At 47.3% G+C, this 22,605-nt stretch overlaps 1 protein-coding gene across 2 annotated transcripts; it reads right to left on the reverse strand.

Moving 5' to 3' along the window:
• Positions 1–930: 930 nt before the first annotated feature.
• On the reverse strand, positions 931–22,425 carry LOC119466285 (uncharacterized). Of its 2 annotated transcripts, none has more exons than XM_049657312.1 (2): positions 22,076–22,425; positions 931–2,366 (listed from the first exon to the last, which is right to left on the reverse strand). In XM_049657312.1, exons 1-2 carry the CDS (start codon positions 22,198–22,200, stop codon positions 2,066–2,068), a joined length of 426 nt encoding a protein of 141 aa, XP_049513269.1. In that variant the 5' UTR covers positions 22,201–22,425; the 3' UTR covers positions 931–2,065. The 2 variants fall into 2 exon arrangements, with proteins under 2 accessions (XP_049513269.1, XP_037582691.1); XM_037726763.2 differs by having other exon boundaries at positions 931–2,551; positions 22,263–22,423.
• Between the last annotated feature and the right edge of the window lie 180 nt (positions 22,426–22,605).

The raw sequence follows: 22,605 nt of genomic DNA on the forward strand, positions 1-22,605 counted from the left end.
AATTTGCAGTTTTACATTGCGTGCCTTTGTATGAAAGGTACAGGAGCTTAATTTCTGCTCGCTTTCTTAGCGATTGCTTTGTGATATCCTTGCGCATATTTCAACTTCGACAATTGTAGAATTGTGATTCAATTGTCGAATAAAGAAATCAAAAACGAAACGAAATTTCCATGCAAGAGCTCCCTATGAAAACTGCTGAGTGATGTAAGAGATAATAATTGATAATACTGCGTTTATCTTCATAAACAAGGCACGTATAGTTGGCTTTCCTGGCTGTATGGCTCAAAACTCTATCCTTTCTGTACTGAGCATCAAATATTGCACTTGACTCGTAAAGTATGTGAAAAGTATGTATGTCAGCTCTTAAGAACCAATAAAGGAAAATATGAAGTTGGGTTAATGCGATAGATCTGTCAAGAAATCTAGCATCGTTCTTTGGGCGCGAATGTTTGATTTTGTTGGTTAGAAAACTGCCAGGGAACGCACTGCTACCGCTCCTCAATTTGAATCGCCCGCGTCATAACTGAGGCCATGATAATCCCCACGTCACCCCCTCTGCAGCTATCTGCGAATCAACCTCTGTCAACTGTCCTCGGTGGAGTTCCGCGAACCACCTGCCTTCCGCATCGTCCCGGCATCCTCCCGGTGCCCTGACGTCACGCCCCGCTTCACATGAGAGAGGTACTATATTCACGACAGGTTGCGCAAAAGCTCTGTCCTCGGTGCGAAATAATGAATTCGTTATTACAGAAGCCTAATATTTTAGTCTAGCTGGAGATTTACATTTTCCTTTAGTGTCCCTTGAAACACGATTTTCATCGTTTACCGACTCAAAAAATCACGGACTCACACACCGAAATTGGCGCTCTTTGGCCATCCCTGGCCCTTGCGCCAAAAAACCCCATACATCATCATCATCACACACCAAAATGATATAAAAGTATTCACTTTATTTTCACGTAAGCGTTGTGTAGCGCGGTTACGTCAGGAACATATGTACTGCAGCAAAACTCATTTCTGGCGTGAAACGTGAATCGGGTCACCGACATTGTTCGGCAGTCAATGCAGGAGCACATTACAAGCATATGCCTAGAAATTAAACTTGCATGCGGCATTATGGCGGAATACTTCAAAGAGATTGATTTTGAGTTGCAATTCAGTTCCAAAGCAGGTTACATAAGGGATGCACTAGATGACGGATTGCTACAGGAACACTTCACTGTCTGGGGCTGCTAACGGTGCACCAAAATCTTGACGTACGATTTGAAGTCGCATTGCGCTCGCATTAAAATACGGCCGTCGTTGTGAAAATTGAATCCGTTACCTTGTCCTCCGCATAAAAATGGCATTGTTGTTTAGCGACTATTACGGGACTGTGTAAAACCATTAGAACAGGGTTCAGTGATTAAAAGGCAACACTCGGACCGCGTGGCTACCGGTGCTTTTTGAGCTTGAGCGCTGGGAACACCAAGCTGGCTAATAGTGTTATACGATGAAGGTCACTCAGCGATCACTTAGTGCTCTGCGATGGAGCAAAATGTGCCGGCTACCTTGCGACCCGAGTATTGCATTTCATTCGCCCAGAACTGTACATCTCATTGACTGTAATGCACAAAATATTTCAGTGTGGTAAGAGCACTATAGTTGCAAACGTGTCGGCCAAATATTAAGAAAATAACATCATCAATTATACCAACAGCTGTTAATCCCCATAACTAGAGAAACGCATATATTCTCTTTGATGGCAACGCCGCACCTCTTCCCCGAAAAAAAAACGAAAAACCTAAAACAAAAATAAGAAATACAAAGAAATGGCAGCAAAAGACAACTTCTCTCGCTGACGCAGAAAAAAAGATCAAGGTGAAATTTTAGCCGTCGACTTGCCGAACACTTTCACACACAGCAATGCAGCATTGAACAAGGACACAATTCATTCTTCAAGGGTTCTCGCGGCGGCGACAATCCGTGCACGAAACACAGAGGCATGCACATAAACTTCTTAGCGACAAAACGCGACAAATCGCACAAACACACGCTTTGACGCTTAATCACGACTCAACCGACGCTACTTGAACCGCGCCGGCTTATGGGGATCTCCACCTGTGGTTCGCTGGCCACCCCACACCGCTCCGGCCGACCTGTTGACGATGCACACGCACGACGTGGTCAGTTCCACCGTCTTGTTGGTCAACTCCGACGAGGTTCCACCGCCGACGCGGTACGCCACGCGGAACGTGCTCCTCACCTCTTGACAGCGGTAGTCGCCCACGTCACTACAGCGACTGTCCGGGCAGTTGCACTTGGTGACGGGCAACTCCGAAGGGATCCGGGCCGGGTCCACGTCCGTGGTCATCGTGAAGGGGCAGGTGGCACGGTCGCCGATGTTGGCCGATGTTGGGCTGGGCGTACAGATACCCAAAGCGGACGCCCCGTGCAAGGCTGCCAAGACTGCGAATATGCAGGCGATGGTGGCGACTTCTGTATGCGGCATCTTTGAAGCTCACGCTTTACCGGCCAACTGAAGACGTCACTGTTCTTTGAGAAATTGAAGCTAAGTGCGTTTCCTTCAAACTAAACGAAAGACCTAATCGCAGCTTTCTCTTCGGCCTAAGCTTCACGCTCGCTTTAGAAATCTCAAAAGTTTGCCAAATTGTCAGGCTGCGAATGTATTGCGACTCGCGCCAGCGGTCGCTCGTAGAACGCGGTCACCCGAACCGAAAGATCCAACATAGAGGACTGCCAGTGGTCGTTGCCGGCCGCTGTGCTTTCGTAGGGCTGCAACACGTTTTACTTGCCTCACTATCGCAACAAGGGTAAGGGAACGGCAACATTACGTACGCCCGACCTTGGAGGAGTGGCTGACAGGACCGGTCGACGGCAGGGAAAAACAGCCGTCTCTGCTTTGACGGCGAAGGCGGTAGTTGAGTCGAAGGAGTCGGAGCCACCGTTGAGCAATCACGCGCGCTATGCATGTTACCCTCCCGCGTGGGCATCTTGTTTGGTTCTTGCCTTGTGGTTTCTTTCTTCCACGTCTGGCAGCAGACACTGGGAAGGCTCACACGAAGTGACAATAGAACGGTACCATCAGCGTTAATAGCGTAAATACATTAGTTTATCAACCATGCGAGCTGTCGTGGGTTTACCCAGAAAAAAAAAATGAAGGGCTTGCAATGCGGTTTGGCATAACAATGTGGTTTATTTTAAAACGACACTAAACGATATAGACTATGTCCCGCTGATACAAATGGGTGTGAGGTGGAGTTGTTATCTTGAGTTTGCTAAACTTGCTGCTTCGAAATAAATGGAGACGTTCTTTCGTACCCCGGACACACGGTGAATTTTCGATTGAGGTCAATCTCGATCGGCCTACATTTCCGACTTTCTCAAAGAAAGAACGGCACCCATCCAACTGGGTGAAGTGCGTGGTCAAAAGCTTACTCTAGGGACAAGAGGCACCCCGCAAGGTGCCGTCCTCTCACCCCTACTCTTCAATATCACCATGATGAACCTACCACAACAACGAAACAGGATACAACACATCAAACATGCCATATACGCGGACGATGTTACCATCTGGACAAACAGCGGCTCGGATGGCGCGATAAACGACGCGTTGCAAATGTGCAAGAGTATGTCAGACACAACGGACTAACATGCTCCTTCACGAAATCCGAACTCCTAATCATTAGAAATAAAGCCAAAAAGACGCCAGACACTGACGCCCAACAACAGGCACCGATCAAAATTGTCTTGGAAAGCGACCCGGTTCCTCCGGTTCTGACCATTAGAGTGCTGGTCATGCTTATTCAACGCAACACGCAGAATACCGCGGCCCTCACAAAACTGCAGAACACCGCCAAACAAATTTGTGGACTGCTCAGGCGAGTGGCCAACAGACACAGAAGAATGAAGGAGATGGACTTGTGTAGGTTGATTCAGGCATTCCTAATCATCCGCATGGTCTACTCCTTCCCCTATTATCATCTCAGGAAATCAGACAAAGCTAAAATAGAAGTTATAATTCGAGAAGCGTTCAAATGGGCACTAGGTTTGCTTGTTTATACCAGCACCTAGAAGCTCCTCCAACTTGGAATGCACAACACCCTAGAGCAGCTGATCGAAGCACACAAAACAGCACCAATAATACGGCTATCAGAAAAGATGACGGGACTACACATCCTGAGTAGAGTGAACATTAAACCCATATACACCACGGGAGGCAGAGCACCACTACCTCCCACAATCAGATATTACCTAATAATCAAGCCAATACCCAAAAACACCCTGGTGGGCAGGCACGATGGCAGGAGAAAAGCCAGGGCAGACAAACTACGCGAAAAGCACGAGCAAGACCAAACCGCGGTCTTTGTCGATGCCACCAACCAGGGAAACAACACATACACCCTGAGTGCCATGGACGGAAAATCTAGAATCGTAAATGTGGCCTCAACCAGAGCCGCATCAATCAAAGAGGCCGAACAAGTGGCCATAGCGCTGGCCATCATGAACACAACTACCCATACTGTCCTGAGCGACTCTAAGAGCGCTATTCTCAGCTTTATGAGGGGTAGTGTGGGACTAAATACCGCCAAGATCTTGAAAAACTTCACTCAGAAAGACAGAACAAAAAACAATCTTGTCTGGGTCCCCGCTCACTCGTGAAATCCCGGCAACGAAGAAGCGCATAAAGTGGCCCGAGGGTTAACAAACCGGGTCGCGCTCTCCTTGGAACCAGACACCCCGATGGGAGAGGTAGTGACTTCCTACAGCGAACTCACCAACAAAGAGAACAGGAGAATATACCCAATACCACACAGTAACCTTACGAGAGCGCAGGCCACTATCCTCCGCCGAATTCAAACTAACAGCCTTATCACTCCTCATCGCTTACCGATCTTCACAGATGGGGAGGTTGGCCAAATATGCCAAAACTGCGACAAAAATGCCATAACAAACCAAAGACACATCCTCTGGGAATGCGAGGATCTTCCCCCACCCAGAGAGTTTCTGCCAGCTCCCTCTGAAAAGACATCGGAGACCCTAATACGGTCTCCTGAAGAAAAGCTACAAAAAGAAATTGTTGCCTGGGCGGAAGAGGTCGCCGCAGACAAGCGGCCACCTAAAACGCCTTGAAAGTTTTCTTAATAAAGTTGCTTCCTCCTCCTCGATCGGGCTCTTCTTCTTCTTTCTGTGGTTTCACGTGCCAAAACCAGTTCCGATTATGAGGCACGCCGTAGTAGAGGGCTCTGGATTAATTCCTACCACATGGGGTTCTTTAACGTGCGCTACAAGGCAAGCAAGCACACGGGCGTTTTTGCCTTTCGCCTCCAGATCGGGATCGATTGCAGTGGAATGTTTAAAATATTACGTTGTTCCCGTTTGTGCTATGGCGGGAATCCAGTCTACTATGATGAACAGGAGTACCATCAGAATGTCTGCCACCGTATACCGATGTCACGGGGGCAATATTCCAGATCGGGCTCAATTCCAGTCGAATATTTCTCCCGTGACACCGGTATTATACAGTGGCCGACTGTCCTATGGTACACCCGCTCATAATAGTAGACTGAATTTCCGCCATAGCGGAAGCGGGAACAGCGTAATAATTTTTTTGCAGCCGTTTGCGGTAAAAGCAAGCGCTGCCTTCTCTAAAGCTGAGCTGCCAGCCGTTAATTTCAGCATGCCTAGTTCAAGATAATCTAGAGAAATGGGATATTCATAACGGTTCTTACAGTATAAATAAATTGCAAATGTTAACATTGGGAGTCGAACCCATAATTGATGTATCAAGTAGATAGGCTACAACTGCTCCACCTTAAAATCGTGGTTGTCAAGGAACTTTTTGACATGTTCTAAGCCCGTCGGTCGCGACCCTTTTTTTTTTCCTTTCTTTTGTTTTGGATCTCGCCCTTGTTGATGGCCGATACCTCCCCTCCACTACTCTGCTAAAATTATACATAAATGTTTGGTGTCTAATAAACGCGGGGCCTGCAGTCTCTGCTAATAGTGCCTTTATTTTCAAAACTGCATGTGATTCCTGTGTTGGCCTTAGCGGAGGTCGAAGAGAAGTACGGCAGCGTGGACCGCATAAGTGATTGCATGGGCACACAACTCATTGATTTATAAGAATGAGTTGGTGGAGTGGTGCAAGTTGTTTACGTAGCATGGCCGTATATGTTAGGCGTGCAAGCAGTACGTCTGTTGCCCTGAGGCCGAAGCTCTGGGTGCTGTAGCACGCCAGGCATCACCCCGTTTGTCGTCTTTATTCCTTACGCTACGAGGAAATGTAGTTCCACCGATTCAAGATAAGGTCACATCTTATCGAAAACACGACACTTGACGCCACAGGAAGCGTGTATATGGACGGTGATCACGAATTTGTGCTCAGTAGGTCTCGTAGCAGCCCCTAGTCCATCGGCCATTGCAAGCAGAAGGTGCTCCGTGGCCTGCGCGCTGATTGGCTGGCGTCCACCGGCAAACGTTCGCGCATGGCTATGCTAAAATCCCCGCGTATTCTTTAAAAATAAAGATAGGTCAACTAGGAACCTTAAACTTAATAAGTGATAATAAATATTTGCCTTCTTTCCAGCTACGTCTTCTCCTGAGTAACGAAATTGAATCTCGAAGGTCATGCTTTTGCAAACTGCATGCTCCAGAAGCTGAATGCCGATATCGGAGGCTACATCCAGTCTGTTAACCGCAGTGCAGCGCTACCATATTGTGACGTTTATGTCCGGTAAAATTATACTGGCTGTTATTCCTGTTATCCTCCCGTCTTTAGCTCTTTCGGCCAGGCGGTGGACAGTCGGGCTAGTTTCGGTATCGGCAATAAAGCGTCGCAATGACACTGGTAGCCAAAGGAAAATTGAGTAACTTTTGCAAATGCGGCTCTATAATTTCAACCTACATAGCAATAAAGGAAAGGCATAGAATTATATGAAGAAATAAATGTCTTTACATGTCTATTTTCTTTTTTATTTGCATGCTATATCATTATTTAGTCGCTTCACATGTTGCGCCAATGGGCGGCACTATCGCTCTTATCGCTTCGGCTGCCATTCCGTTCGTCTGCTTCTGCCGCTCTTTGCACCTCTGCACACGTGCACGGCCTTGCCTTCTATTGTGCGCTGCAACATTTTGTTTCTGCATCGGCCAGTGGCTCCAGCGATCTAGGAAAAACAGAAGAAAGGCCACAAGACGTTTCCGCGCGGCTCTGCGGTTGACGAGCACGGGAAGGGACAGCAGGGCAACTTTTTTTCCGCTTCCAAGAGAATGAAAAGTAAGCACGCTTTTTATGCAGTTGCTATAGCGAATAGCCGCTAACCTTATCGAAACGGCTATAAGACGAAAGGAAGAGCATTTCGTACGCGGTATATTTCTCGGTAGTGTGTAAGTACATTGAAGTTACCTATCTACAGCAGCTTCTGAGACGGGAGTGAGGGCTAGCTGAACCGCTGACGGAAATTGCGTTTCGTTATATCTCAGCGACTGCTGTTCGCTTTATGGAATAAACTGATAACTTGGCTGAAGATCCTTGAATACTTGCTGCATGGACTAAGGGGTTGAGTTAGAGACTTGCCTGTTCTTGGTTAGACATTGCAAGTCACCTAGAGCTTCACAAGGTGCGGAGACCAATTGAAGGTGCACTGCGCTAGTGCAGAAAGCACTGCAAGCGCCGTTTCCTTCGCGTTCCTGCTACGGCGCCGGGTGCATTTTACGTTGCCCCGCGAAATGTGTCGCGAAAAAAAAAAAAGAAAACGCCTGCTTGTCTGTTCTTCTTTATCGAACATTCATCTGCGATGTGCGATGTTCGCGGTTGTTAAATGAGAACTAAGCAGGCGAGCAGTTTTTGTTCAGAACGAACGAATTTACCTTCGGGTCAAGTCGCGCTGGCGCGCAATGCGTACGAAGGTGCTTACGTCGGCGCTGAGCGAGCCGCGCGCTCCGGTGTTCCCGCAAGTCCCCCTGCGCAAAGCAAATCGGTCTATAATAGGAAATGCACATATACCGCTGACCATTGGCTGAAATCTTTGGGAAGCTGAGACCTACGCACTATTTTCAGTTGCAAAGCATATAAAGAAATCAAAACTTCGAAGGACTATCATATTTACAGACTCTCAAAGTGTCGTGAAAGCCTTGAAGTCATCCTGTAACCAGAAAAATCCTGTACTCATTGAGCTCTATTCTGTTCTGTGTCGAGCATATCCATCTAACCAACCTGTCATCATATGCTGGGTGCCTGGGCATAGAGGCATCGAGGGCAATGTTCTTGCCGACTAAATGGCCACATCAGTCACATCACCCGCATCAACCCTACAGCTGCTGGGCCTGTAACAGACTTGAAACCATTCCTGCGAATGAAACTGCGAAGACACTGGCAACGCTTGTGGGATGTTGAAACAGATAAGCTTTACTTGATTAAACCAGAGATAGGTTTCTGCCCCCCCCCCCCCTCCCTGTAACGAAAACACGACGAACTGACGTCCTATTCTGTCGTCTCAGAATAGGACACACGTACGGCACCCACAGTTTTTTCCTGACTGGTGATGAACCACCAACCTGTGGTAGATGTTGTGAGAGGCTGACCATCCTCCACGTCCTCTTGGAGTGTCGGGAAGCCGAAACCGAGAGAAGGAAACATTTTCCTGTAGCATACCGCTACAATATCCCTCTTCATCCCATGATGTTTATTGGTGAAGAACTGCTTTTTAATGCCAAAGCAGTCCTCGATTTCTAGAATGATGTTGTGCTACATGTCATTAGCCCAATACGTTCTTAGCGCATCCTCTCTCCAGAGGGTGTAGCTGTGATAGTTTATTATAGCACATGACTCCAGGCCCTTGTGTTTCAAGGGGTCTGTTAGGCACTCGTGCTTCTGGCCAATTCTTGGATCTGTCACATTTTGTAAATCGTATCATTCCTTCGCAATGCATTCTACATGTTCATAGTGCACCTCATTAGCCATTGCCACAATCTTATTATCTATAGATTTTACACTTTGCACTTTACAGGAATTATTTTAGGCCCCTTTGCAGCCTCGTCTCATCTACGTCGTCAAACTCATTGCTCCACTGCAAACTTATTAACACTGGCATGGCGCTCTTTGGCCATAACTGGCCCTTGCGCCATTCAACAACAGACATTCATTCAATCACATAGACACCAGGGACAAAACAGGGGAAACTAAGTCTGTGTCCCTGTGTTTCCCTTGGTGTCTGTGTTTGTTGCCTTCCTATGATATCATTAATAAAATCGAGCCCCTCGGTTCCATGTCTTCTCCTTATATATATATATATATATATATATATATATATATATATATATATATATATATATATATATTGTGAGCAAAATATTAATCCTTCATCTTCTTCACCTGTACATAATCATCATCACTGTGCGCGTCGTCTTTGTTCAGCGCGTGGCTCAGCCAAATAAAGGCGACGAGACAACAGCTGTGCCGCTGCCTTACAAAGTGGTGGAGATTGCTTTCGATCCCCTAGACCTCTACGCCGTCGAGTTCCACTGGAGCTTCGTTCGGGTCGCCGTTTGCTCCGCCTGTCCACTGCCATGACCCAAGTACCGCAACCCGGAGCCTCCGGCATCACCCCCGCTGCCCCCCAACCAGCCGCCTCCGTATGGACCGTTACCGCCCCGCAGCAGACCCCACTATATTCTCTGGTCTCCCGCGCGACGACGTCGAGGACTGGCTGGAAAACTATGACCGGGTGAGTGAGTACAACCACTGGGACGACACTCAGAAACTTCGCCACGTCGCCTTCTACCTGTCCCATGTCGCGAAGACGTGGTTCTTTAACCACGAGAGGGCCTTGCCCGATTGGACCACCTTCCAGCACCAAGTCAGGAAGATTTTTGGAACGCCATCCATCCGTTCTGAAGTTTCAAAGCGGCAGCTCGATGCGCGCATGCAACAACCAGGGGAGACGTACACTTCGTACATTGAAGACGTCCTTTCCCTTTGCCGCCGCGTCGACTCGGCAATGAGCGAGACCGATCGCGTTCGACACATTTTAAAAGGCATTGGACACGTTGCGTTTAACGCCCTAGCAGTTAAAAACCCCACCACCGTAGACGATGTCATCGCGACCTGCCAGCATCTGGATACCCTACAAGCCATCCGGTTACAGCCAGACGTCTGTGACACGCGACCTTCTTCGGATGCCGATTTGCGCACGTTGATTCGGGCTCTGATCCGCGAAGAGCTTCAAGCACAAGGCCTGTCGTGCTCTGCTGTTCCTCCAGCTCACTCTACGTCCACTGGGCTACGAGACATCATCAAAGACGAGCTGTCTTCCTTGGTTTCCGCTGTACGCCCTGACCCTCCGACACCACCAAATCCGCCACTCACGTACGCCCAAGTTGCTGCCATGCAGCCTTCCGTCGCTCAGCGTGCCCTTCCGGTTCCTCGGAACGACATCGCAGCCTTTACACCACGTGCACCTGTACCTGCATTTTACGCCCCCTGGCGCTCCTCCCGCCCAATCTGTTATTACTGTGGCATTCGAGGCCACATCTCGCGGTTTTGTCGAAAGCGCCAGCAGGATGAACGCCGCGGCTACGATGCTTACGAGAGGGATCTGGTGTCCTTTCCGAGCCAATACCAGCGCCGCCCTTCAACACGTTCCTTCTCCCCACCCGCTCCATCCGACGCTCCTCGAAACTACCGTCCAGGACGCCGCCGCTCTCCTTCCCCTCTCCGACGCTCAACATCGCCTCTCCAGCCAGTCACCCATACCGACTACCACTCGGAAAACTAGATGGTGCAGTTTTTGGAGGGAAGCTGCATCGCTCGGACAAACAACACCTCCTGAGAGCCGGCCAATTTGTTATTAGTGTATGCTGAAGGTGTGCCTGTTCGAGCATTAGTTGATACGGGAGCCGCTATTTCTATTATTCATGCCGATTTGTGCTCTCGTCTACGCAAGGTCACTACACCTTACCATGGCACTCCTTTACGTAGCGCGAATAACCTTACGATACGGCCATCGGCACAGTGTACCGTTCGAGTTTTTATTGATGGGATTCGCCACCATATTCCGTTCGCAGTGCTGCCTTCCTGCGCTTATATGCTCATTCTTGGTTGGGACTTTCTTTCTGCCGCTGCCGCTTTCATCTCTTGCCGACAGCGCCTTGTCCACATGCGCGAGACCGATGACACCGACAAGGGGCCTCAGTCCCGCCACCGTCTGCGAACCGTAGCCGATTGTGTGGTCCCACCTGGCCACGAGCAACTTCTTGTGATTGCTTCCGACGTAATTGACAATGGCGATGTTCTAGTCACCCCATCAGCCCGTTGCCTCTCCAAAGGAATTGCACTAGCGTCGAGTCTCGTTCGATTCATCAACGGCACGGCCCTTCTCACAGTACTCAAAGTCACAAATGAGCCGATTTTGCTTCCCAAAGGTGCTGTCGTGGTTTGCGGTGTGGACACACAGCCTGTCTCGGTGATGGCTTCGAGTACTGGTACTGCAGAACCACGCCCACCTACAGCTGCTGCTCCTGCTACTGCTCTCGCCAGCGCAATCAGTACGGATCTGACCCCGCAGCAAGCACATCAACTACTGGCCTTTTTGTCGAAACATAAATCTTCCTTCGACGTACACTCACCTCTCTTGGGACAGACTTCAGCGGCAACTCATCGCATACACGTCGATGGAAGTTCTATTGTCCGCCGTCGACCATATCGCGTTTCTTCCGCCGAACGCGAGATAATCGACAAGCACGTTGCCGACATGCTCGAGCGAAATATCATCCGCCCCTCCGCCAGCCCTTGGTCGTCACCCGTCGTTTTGGTGCGCAAGAAAGATGGCTCAGTGCGATTTTGTGTTGATTACCGTGCCTTGAACAAAATAACCCGAAAAGACGTATATCCTTTGCCTCGCATTGACGACGCCTTAGATTACATTGCAAGGCGCGGAATACTTTTCCAGTCTTGACTTACGCTCGGGTTATTGGCAAATTCCGATGCATGAGGCCGACAAGGAAAAAACTGCCTTTGCAACACCAGATGGACTGTACGAATTTAACGTCATGCCTTTTGGCCTCTGCAATGCACCAGCAACCTTCGAACGAATGATGGACACTGTTCTGCGGGGCCTTAAGTGGAAGTCTTGTTTGTGCTACCTTGATGATATAGTCATATTTTCTTCAACCTTCCAGCTCCACTTGCAGCGCCTCGATGAAGTTCTGACGTGTCTCTCTGCTGCTGGTCTTCAGCTGAATACCAAAAAGTGCCACTTTGCCAGCAAGACTATTAAAGTACTGGGCCACCTCGTAAGCAAAGACGGCATTCGGCCTGACCCCGAAAAGATTACCGCCGTCCTCCGCTTTCCGAGGCCCCAACGCTCCAAAGAACTTCGCAGCTTTCTTGGCCTGGCTTCTTACTTCCGGCGCTTCATACGTGACTTCGCTACCATCGCGGCTCCGCTTCACCGACTCATCCCTTCAGGAACTCCATACGTATGGTCAGACGAGTGCCAAGCGGCTTTTGACACTTTAAAGCGTGCCCTCACGTCTGAGCCAGTGCTTTGTCATTTCGATGAGTCCGCACCCACTCTACTCCATACTGATGCCAGCGGCCATGGAATCGGCGCTGTTCTTTTGCAACAACAACGTTTTGAGGAACGCGTGGTCGCATACGCAAGTCGGACGCTTAACATCGGCCGAGAAAATTATACAATCACTGAGCAGGAGTGCCTCGCCGTTGTTTGGGCCATCCAAAAATTCCGACCGTATTTACACGGCCGCCACTTTACGGTCGTGACCGACCACCAGGCTTATGCTGGTTGCCGACGTTAAAGAATTTATCTGGCCGTTTAGGTCGCTGGATACTTCGTCTGCAAGAATATGACTTCGACGTCACGTACAAATCCGGCAAGAAACACAACGATGCAGATGCTCTCAGCCGCTGTCCGTTACCACCGCAGTCCGACGTTCCCGGCCAGCCTCCATCCGTCACCGAGCCTGTAAACGCGTCCTCTGCAGTTCTTTCACTCGCCGCTCTCAACGGTCTTCCTTCTTTCCACCCTGAGACGTTCGCGTCCCACCAACGCGACGACTGCTTACTGCCACTCAATTATGGAACGCCTTCACGGCTCATCTCGTCCTCCTAACGCGCGAGCCCGTCGCCAGTTACAGAACTTCAAGTGTGAAAAATCAATCCTCTACCGGTATGTCTTCCACCCCGAAGGACAGCGTTGGGTTCCTGTCGCTCCTCGATCACTCAGGGAACAGATATTGAAGACATTTCATGATGATCCCACGGCTGGACATCTCGGCTTTCACAAGACCTATGAACGCATCCGCAGTCGTTTTTCCTGGCCTGGACTTGCCACCTGCGTAGCGAAATACGTCGCGTCTTGCTCGCTCTGTCAGCACCGCAAACGGCCCACTTCACCTCCGGCTGGACTGCTGCAACCGCTTCCCTGTCCTGACGCTCCATTCGCAGTCATCGGGATTGACCTCTACGGACCGCTGCCATTATCAGCTAGCGGCAAGAGATGGGTCGTCACTGCAGTTGACCACTTGACCAGGTACGCCGAAACAGCTGCGCTGCCTTCAGGATCCGCGGAGGAGATTGCGACTTTCTTCCTGGAAGCCATCTTTCTACGACATGGAGCGCCACGCGTCCTTTTGAGTGACCGTGGCAAGGCGTTTCTGTCGAAGCTACTCGAGGACGTCCTCCGCACATGCAACACCATCCATAAGACGACTACCAGCTACCATCCTCAGACTAATGGCCTCACAGAGCGCTTCCATCGAACTCTCTCTGACATGATCTCCATGTACATCAACGCTGACCACACCAACTGGGATACCATCCTGCCATTCGTGACTTTTGCCTACAACACCGCTGCACAGCGCACTACTGGCTACTCACCATTCTTTCTAGTTTACGGCGTCAACCGACCTCTCTCCTCGACGTCTCTTTTTTTGATGCCCCCGTGAAATCGTCGGCGTCATTGAGTGAGCAGTTAATATCTCGCCTTGCCGCGTGTCGCCATCGCGCCCGCCTCAACACCGAGGCAAGTCAACAGGATAGGAAGACTCGCTACGATGCATTTCACCGCGTCGTTCAGTTCAGCCCCGGCGATGAAGTGTTATTGTGGACACCCACTCGAGTTCCTGGCCTGTGCGACAAGTTTCAGTCGCGTTTTATAGGGCCCTACACTGTTGTAGAGCAAACTTCGCCAGTGAACTACCGCGTCACTCCCGTTGTCACGCCTTCCGATGGCCGCTACCGTGGCACAGAAATTGTCCACGTTTCGCGCCTAAAGCCCTTCCAACGACGTACCGCACCGCTATAACCAGCGGCCAGGTTGGCCGCTTTCGCGCGAGGGGGTAATTAGTGTGAGCAAAATATTAATCCTTCATCTTCTTCACCTGTACATAATCATCATCACTGTGCGCTGTCGTCTTTCGTTCAGCGCGTGGCTCAGCCAAATAAAGGCGACGAGACAACAGCTGTGCTGCTGCTTACAATATATATATATATATATATATATATATATATATTCTAGCATTACCCATCTCGAATTATATAGTGCGAGATTATTTGTACAACAACGCTTGAGCTAGCAACTATTCTATATATGGCAACCATTTCTTCTTGGACAATGTTGGGTGCCAGCCACTCATAAAATAAAATAAAATAAAATAAAATTTTTATTTACTAATGATCAGATAGGCTAAAGATACACATATGTGAAGGACACGATACCAATGTGAACAAAATGCTCCCGTAAGATCCATGCGCAGTAATATACGAACAAATAAACATAATATAAAAATATGTGCAATAACTTACGCTAGTGATATGGAAGAAAAATAGCATAAATACACAATGCCCAACCAAACTGGCACTTTAGACATCGAGGTAAAGAACATCACAATGGTGCAGTGTTAAACAAGCGCTCTATAGTTTAAAAATGTATCCGTTCTAAAATATAGTTTTCTTAATGACTTCTTGGACATAGGAAGAGGTGGATATGTGTTCATCTGATATGGAAGATTGTTCTGTATGCTAATAGCTGGAAAGCAAGATGTCATTTTGTCATAGATAGCATCAGATATGGACAAGAAGAACTTTTTTGAGCCCTATTGTGGAGTTTTTCAAAACATTAAGGTCGATAAAGCTTTGAGAGCTGAGGGCTAGCGTGTAAAGCATGATTGGCTGTGGTAAAAGAAACTAAATTATTCAGCGACGAAATTGTATTTCCTATCATATCTTATTAATGCTACATTCTAAATCTGCACTGCTATAATGCATAGAGCCTGATTTTGCCTGTGTTGAGCAGCGAAAATATGACATACTTTAATATGCGTTATTGCAAGAAATGTACGCCAATGCTGAAGAGACTCGGAATAAACGACAAGCTTATTGTTCTTGTCCAAGTCATTTCGTTTTTTTTATTATCTTGTAGACAAAACAATCTAAATCAAGAAATATGAATCGAGGTATTGTGCGACATGCGGACAGAACAGAGACGACTTAAATCTCATCAGCTTATCGGGGTCTTCTCCCATACATTGAGAAACACCTTTGATGAGAAGTGAGCAAAAGTTTTCAAGCACTTCGTCTAGATCCTAAATTCGATGAGGCTGTGTCCAGTATGTCGCCGCTGCAGAAAGTGTGAATTTTTCTGTCTGAAGTGCGAAGGTCATGTTGCATGAATGGTCATGTCGTGTTGTATGAATGGTCATGTTGCTTGAATGGCGGTGGGTATCTTATTAAATTTGGAGAGCCTAGCTGACGGTAGTCCAGATGAAATGACGAGTCTTCAGTTGACACGAGCCGTGCACGTCATGAATACACGATACATGAAATTTACGCTCCTCAGCTACATCACACAAAAGTATATATCGTTGAGACTAGTAATTTGCGGGGCGAGAGAGGCAGTGAATTCACATGAACTGTCATGGTTGTGTCGAAGGCTCGTAGCGTCAAAGTGCTTAACAGATCATTTGTTATCAGATAAGGAACACTTGAGATCGGCAAGTGAAAGCAGATCCACGAATACTGAGAAGGTACAAAAACTATAAGAAAAGACAAGAGCCATAACTATGCTTAGATGCACTGATTTGGTTCAGTGGCAACACGGTATACCTTGCTATTCGTCTCTCGAGCTTTAGTTTATTTCTCTATAAATATAAGACCGCCTTTTTTTTCCTTCTTCAAGGCATGGCCGTTTCAATATAGAATTTTTTGTACACTGTCAATTAGTACTTCTCATACATATCGCCTCATTTGAAGTGGGATCCGCCTGACTCCGGCACAGTTCACCATCTTTCGGGTGCCAACGTGCTGCGCTCTCGCTTTGTCCCGACCACGAGTGAACGCCTGGGATGGATCATTGCTGCTCCATTTATCGGACCCATGTGGGGTCCCGCGAGGAGTTCTCACGTTTCATTGCGCCATTGGGTTTCGGGAGGACCATTCACTAGCGCCCATACCCAGTATATCTAATATGGGAATTTCGAATTCCCGCCCGGTGCGTTTCTTGAAAAGGTAGTCTGAGTTTTGTATTGCTTGTAAGAAAGCGCGAAATGTATAGCTTTTCTTTGGAAATCAGGCTGTGAGGTGAACAGAATCTCTGAGTCCTCAAGGAGAAACAGGGCAGAAATTTGCTTCCCCAATCTGCCTCAGAATGGCAGCACAATCTTCTTTCCAGTGGGAATGATTAGCACATTATATCTAGACATTGCTGATTTTTGAATGAAGTGTAAGCGCTGCCATTACTTTCATGGTGCCTCATTTTAGCTTTGTGATGATTTCGTGGCAGTAATGTGGCAAATCGTGGTTCACATGCATCGCATGTATTGCTCAGACAAAATAAAAACTCAGCTGTTTTGCAAAGCGAGGTCTGTCGCTTGGCAAATGCACATAAATATCCGCTAGCACTTCAATAGCTCAGCAGCAGCCGTGACAAAGCAACAAGAGAAAGAAGACGAAACGGAAATAAAGTCATTACCAAGCATCAGATAAAAGGACTGTGCTTAATTAGATGTTCGCTGGCTGCAACTGCTGTTGGTAATCATGGCGCACGGCGCTTTCTTAAACAACTCCAGGAATGAGGCCTGCTGGCTACACGTAATATACATCAGCGTCGACGAGCACCATTCATCACCAGGCGACTTGTCCATCGGCAACCCTGAAGGTGCAGGTAGGCCCCGGGAAATGCCAAATCACCAGGGGCCGCTGAAGAGGGCACTTAGCACTAACCTGCAAATACAAGGCCAATGAATTAAGGTTTTGTTGGCGTGGCCCTGACTGCTGCTGCAAATGATAACGATTATAGCGGCCAGTGACCTGACCGGTCGCATATATCCCCTGTAGAAGAGCGTTATCAATCAGGTCATCAATTTGTTTACTTCTATCAAGTTCGAATCTTATCCATCCTCGTGTTTATTAAGGCCGCTTTACCGCTGAGAATGGGCGACCAATCTAATATGAAAGGTGTGTCGATGGCAGAGGTAATAACAAAAAAGAGAAAAAAAATATTTAGAATAACCCTTGAAAAAGGTTTCAAGTTTCGCCTTGATGGTCAGAACTAAGCAATTATTAATTGCCCACATACAAACAAAACTACTTCAAAATACATGACGCCACACTGACGAACCGGCGGTTAAATTTAGGCGTGAAATTCAAGAAATCATAGATTGATCTTTGGTTTATCTTCAAATAGTCATTCTGTTAGCTGTGTAACAATAAAAATAGACTTCTCAAAAAATACTTTATCAATCTCAAAAATAATAATTTGTCACTGTAAACTTATCTAGCGCTTCTCAACAATGGCGCTTTAACGGGCACTCAAAGCTCGGCAATCAAGCCGCTCTGCAGTGCTCCAACAAATGCAGTGTATTCACCGTAGCTGGTTCTCAAACCGTGAATTTGGGCTCAGCACAACAACACCGTAGCCGCTGAGTAACGAGGCCGGGAAAATAGTCTTTTGTCGAATTTATCATGGTTGCTCGTTGCCTCCATAATTATCTTTGTTGTGATAATTTTAGGGGGGTGCTTTTTTCGAGTATACCAAGCGATATATGAAAGCAGATAGCTATTGTGGTCATTACTCTGAAACATTAGGCGCACCTATAAGTAACACTGACGAGATTTAAAGGATCCAGGTGTTGTATTAACCAAACTGACTGACTTCGAATGTTCACTGGGAAGCGACAGCAAAACTTTGTTATACAGCTTAACCTCAAATTGCCGAGTTTGAGTTGATCCAGGCATTTCTTGTTAAAGGGACACTAAAGTAAAACTGAATCAGTAGAGGTAAGTAAGGTATCCTTGAAGGCTTCCCTCTCGATGATTTCGCGGTAACCGGTCAATCTTTACAAGAGAAAAATTACAGTCAAATTGTCATCTTGGAATTACGCTCCAACACCCCAATACCGGTATACGTCAGGGTGAAGTCACGCTTAGCAAAGGCTTTCTTCTTTTTTTCCCCATTTAGACCGTTGTGTTGGAGTAAAAGTTCTCAAAACTTCGCAAGTTCCGTCTTTGGATCTTCGAACACCAGACGTAGTCCATTTTTTTACCGATAAACACTTAACTAGACCCCACAGAAAGCGTCCAACTCAATTTGGTCACGCGAGATGTCGCGCAAATTCCAAGGCGGCGGAGCCAACCGTCTATCTTTCTAGGGTCTTTTCTAGCGTACAAAACGTCTGCTCGCGGTAAGAGTGAAACTTTTTGGCAATGTGAAAGGGGGAATTTACTAACCAAGCTAAAACATTAACAGTCCAGGGTAGTGCCACTGTGATAATGTCAAAGTGGCGTCGATATCAGCTTCATTTGTTCTTGCGTCTTTTTTTGCTCACCTCAAGGCACGAGTGCCTTTCCTGCTTTTCTAGAAGCGTGATTTGCTTATGCAGGTCTAGCTCGGGGACAACTTCGATGCCGCTATTTAAAAAAGGAAACGCAGAAACAAGTTTGTGCAACGTCCCCTGTACTAATTTGGATTAAGTTTGTTGCTTTTGGGAGTCGAAGTTTGATTATAGTGAGTACATTAAACAGAATGTTCCTTTACGGCTCGAACGTTTTGAGGGAAGATTGCCGCAAATTGCTATGTTTCAAACGAATAGAAGCACAAAGCTTACACATTCCTAATTCTGCATCCAAAACAGGTGTCACAATTCGCAAAGCTGCATGCGTTAGATCACCTACCGCGGATACATTTTATATAATAATTGATAACATAAGAATTTGTTTCAATGTTCACGAGGGATTTGAAAAAGTCCTCTCCCATAAGAATGGCGTATGTTTTAGTGCTGTATAATAAACGGATTTTGTTGGCTTTAGAAGTGTCATTAGGCGCAGTTTACAAAATTGTCGGACTATTCTCCATTGCCGAATTGCGGAGTTCTAAATGTGACAGTATCATTTCTTCTTTAATTTACCAATTTCAAAGAATTATTATAAATATATTGACCTAAATCTTAATGTTGCTTCTTACAGTCATTATATTTCGACATTTGAATGCAAGCAACCTCATCAAATTCGGTGTAGCGGTGGCCGAGATAAACAATTTTTTTCTTACTCATGTATTTAGATAGGAGCGCCGGAGCTAAACCTTCCTCTAGCATCAGATACATCTCTGCAAGCCTTCCCGATTACTTCCCGGTTGCTGTCCGGGTTCGCACGCGCAAAGCAGCCGTTATCCTAGAATCTTTCATGACTACTAGACCATCTTGCGAAGAACTTCCTATATATATTGTTACGTAACCTTTTTGGCTATTTCTTTCTCAGTTTTGTGAAGTTTTACTTGCGTGCCATAGTATGAAAGGTACAGGAGCTTGCTCCTCGCTTTCTTAAGGATTGCTTTGTGATTTCCTTTCGCATATTTCAGTTTCGACAACTGCAGAGTTGTGATTCAGTTGTCGAATAAAGAAATCAAAAACGAAACAAAATTGTCACCCAGGAGCTCCCTGTGAAAACTGCTGAGTGATGTAAGAGATAATAATCAATAATACTGCGTTTATATTCATTAACAAGGCACGTATAGTTGGCTTTCTCGGCTGTATGGCTCAAAACTCTATCGTTTCTGTATTGTGCATGAAATATTGCGCTTGACTCATACAGTATGTGAAAAGTATGTATGTCAGCCCTTAAGGGGCAATAAAGGAAAATATGAAGTTGGGTTAATGCAATAGATCTGGTCAAGAAATCTAGCAGCGTTATTTGGGCGCCAATATCTGATCTTGTTGGTTAAAAAACTGCCAGGGAAGGCCCTGCTACTGCTCCTCAATTTGAATCGCCCGCGCCAAAACTGAGGCCATGATGTAATCCGCACGTCACCTCCTCTGCCGCTATCTGCGAATCAACCTCTGTCAACTCTCCTCGGTGGAGTTCCGCGAACCACCTGCCTTCGGCATCGGCCCGGCATCCTCCCGGTGCCCTGACGTCGCGCCACGCTTCACAGAGAGAGGTACTATATCCACGATAGGTGGCGCGAAAGCTCTGACCTCGGTGCGAATAATGAATAATTCGTTATTACAGAAGCTTATTATTTTAGTATAGCTGGAGATTTACATTTTTCTTTAGTGTCCCTTGAAACACGATCTTGATCGTTTACGGACGCAAAAAATCACGGACTCACACACCGAAGGGATATAAAATTATCCACTTTATTTTCACGTAAGCTTTGTGTAGCGTAGTTACGTCAGAAACATATGTACTGCAGCAAAACTTGTTTCTGGCGTGGAACGTGAAGCGGGTCACCGACTTTGTTTAGCATTCAATGCAGGAGCACGTTACAAGCATATGCCTAAAAATTAAACTTTCATGCTGCAATATGGCGGTATATTTGAAAGCGACTGATTTTTATTCGCAATTCAGGTTCCAAAGCAGGTTACTTAAGGGATGCACTAGATGAAGGATTGCTACAGAACACTCCACTGTCTGGGGCTGCTAACGGGCACGAAAATCTTGGCGTACGATTTGATGTCGCATTGCGTTTGCATGAAAATACGACCGTCGTTGTGAAATTTGAATCCGTAACCTTGTCCTCCGCATGAAAATGTAATGGCTGTTTAGCGACTATTACGGGACTGTGTGAAACCATTAGAACAGCGTTCAGTGATTGAAAGGCGACACTCGGACCGCGTGGCTGCCGGTGCTTTTTGAGCACAGCTGAGCGCTGGGAACACCAAGCTGACTAATAGTGGTTATACGATGAAGGCGAAGAATTCACTCGGCGATCACTTAGTGTTCTGCATGGAGCATAAAGTGTCCGCCACCTTGCGGTCCCAGTATAGCGTTTCATTCGCCCAGAACTGTACATATCATTGATTGTGCTGCGCGAAATATCTGCGCGCACTACTTGCAAACACGTGGGCCAATATTAAGAAATAATATCATCAAATACACCAACAGAGTCGCGGAGACATTGCTGTTTATCCCCATAATGAGGACAACGCATCTATTCTCTTTGATTCCAACCCCGCATCTCTTGGCCGGAAAAAAAATAAAAAGCTAAAATAAACGTAAGAAATATAAAGAAATGGCAGCAAAAGACAACTTCTCTCGCAACATAGAAAAAAGGTCGAGGTAAAATTTTAGTCTTCGACTTTCGATCACTTTCACACACAGCAATGCAGCATTGAACAAGGTCACAATTATTTCTTCAAAGGTTGCCACGGTGGCGACAATCCGTGCACGAAACACGGAGGCATGCACATAAACTTCTTAGCGACAAAAAGTGACAAATCGTAGAAACACACGCTTCGACGCTAAATCACGACTCAACCGACACTACTTGAACCGCGGCTTATTGGGATCTCCACCTGCGGTTCGCTTGCCGCCCCACAGCGCTCCGGCGCCGACTGTTGACGACGCACACGCACGACGTGGTCAGTTCCACCGTCTTGTTGGTCAACTCCGACGAGGTTCCACCGCCGACGCGGTACGCCACGCGGAACGTGCTCCTCACCTCTTGACAGCGGTAGTCGCCCACGTCACTACAGCGACTGCCCAGGCAGTTGCACTTGGTGACGGGCACTCCGAAGGATCCGGGCTGGGTCCACGTCCGTGATCATCGTGAAGGGACAGGTGGCACGGTCGCCGATGTTGGACGACTGTGGGCTGGGCGTACAGATAACCAAAGCGGACGCCCCGTGCAAGGCTGCCAAGACTGCGAATATGCAGGCGATGGTGGCCAGTTCTGTATGCGGCATCTTTGAAGCTCACGCTTTATCGGCCAACTGAAGACGTCACTTTTCTTTGAGAAATTGAAGACTAAGTGCGTATCCTTCAAACTAAACGAAAGGCCTAATCGCAGCTTTCTCTTGTGCCTAAGCTTCACGCTCGCTTTAGAAATCTCTAAAATTTGCCAAATTGTCAGGCTGGGAATGTATTGCGACTCGCGCCAGCGGTCGCCCGTACGACGCGGTCAGCCGAACCGAAAGGCCCAACATAGAGGACTGCTAGTGGTCGTTGCCGGCTGCTGTGCTTTCGTAGGGCTGCAACACGTTTACTTGCCGCCACTATCGCAACAAGAGTAGGAGAGCGGCAACATTAAGTACGCCCGACCTGAAGAGGAGGTGGGACGGACCGGTCGACGGTAGGGGGAAAAAAACAGC

This window comes from Dermacentor silvarum, chromosome 10, assembly GCF_013339745.2.
Source record: "Dermacentor silvarum isolate Dsil-2018 chromosome 10, BIME_Dsil_1.4, whole genome shotgun sequence".
Taxonomy (NCBI): Eukaryota; Metazoa; Arthropoda; class Arachnida; order Ixodida; family Ixodidae; genus Dermacentor; species Dermacentor silvarum.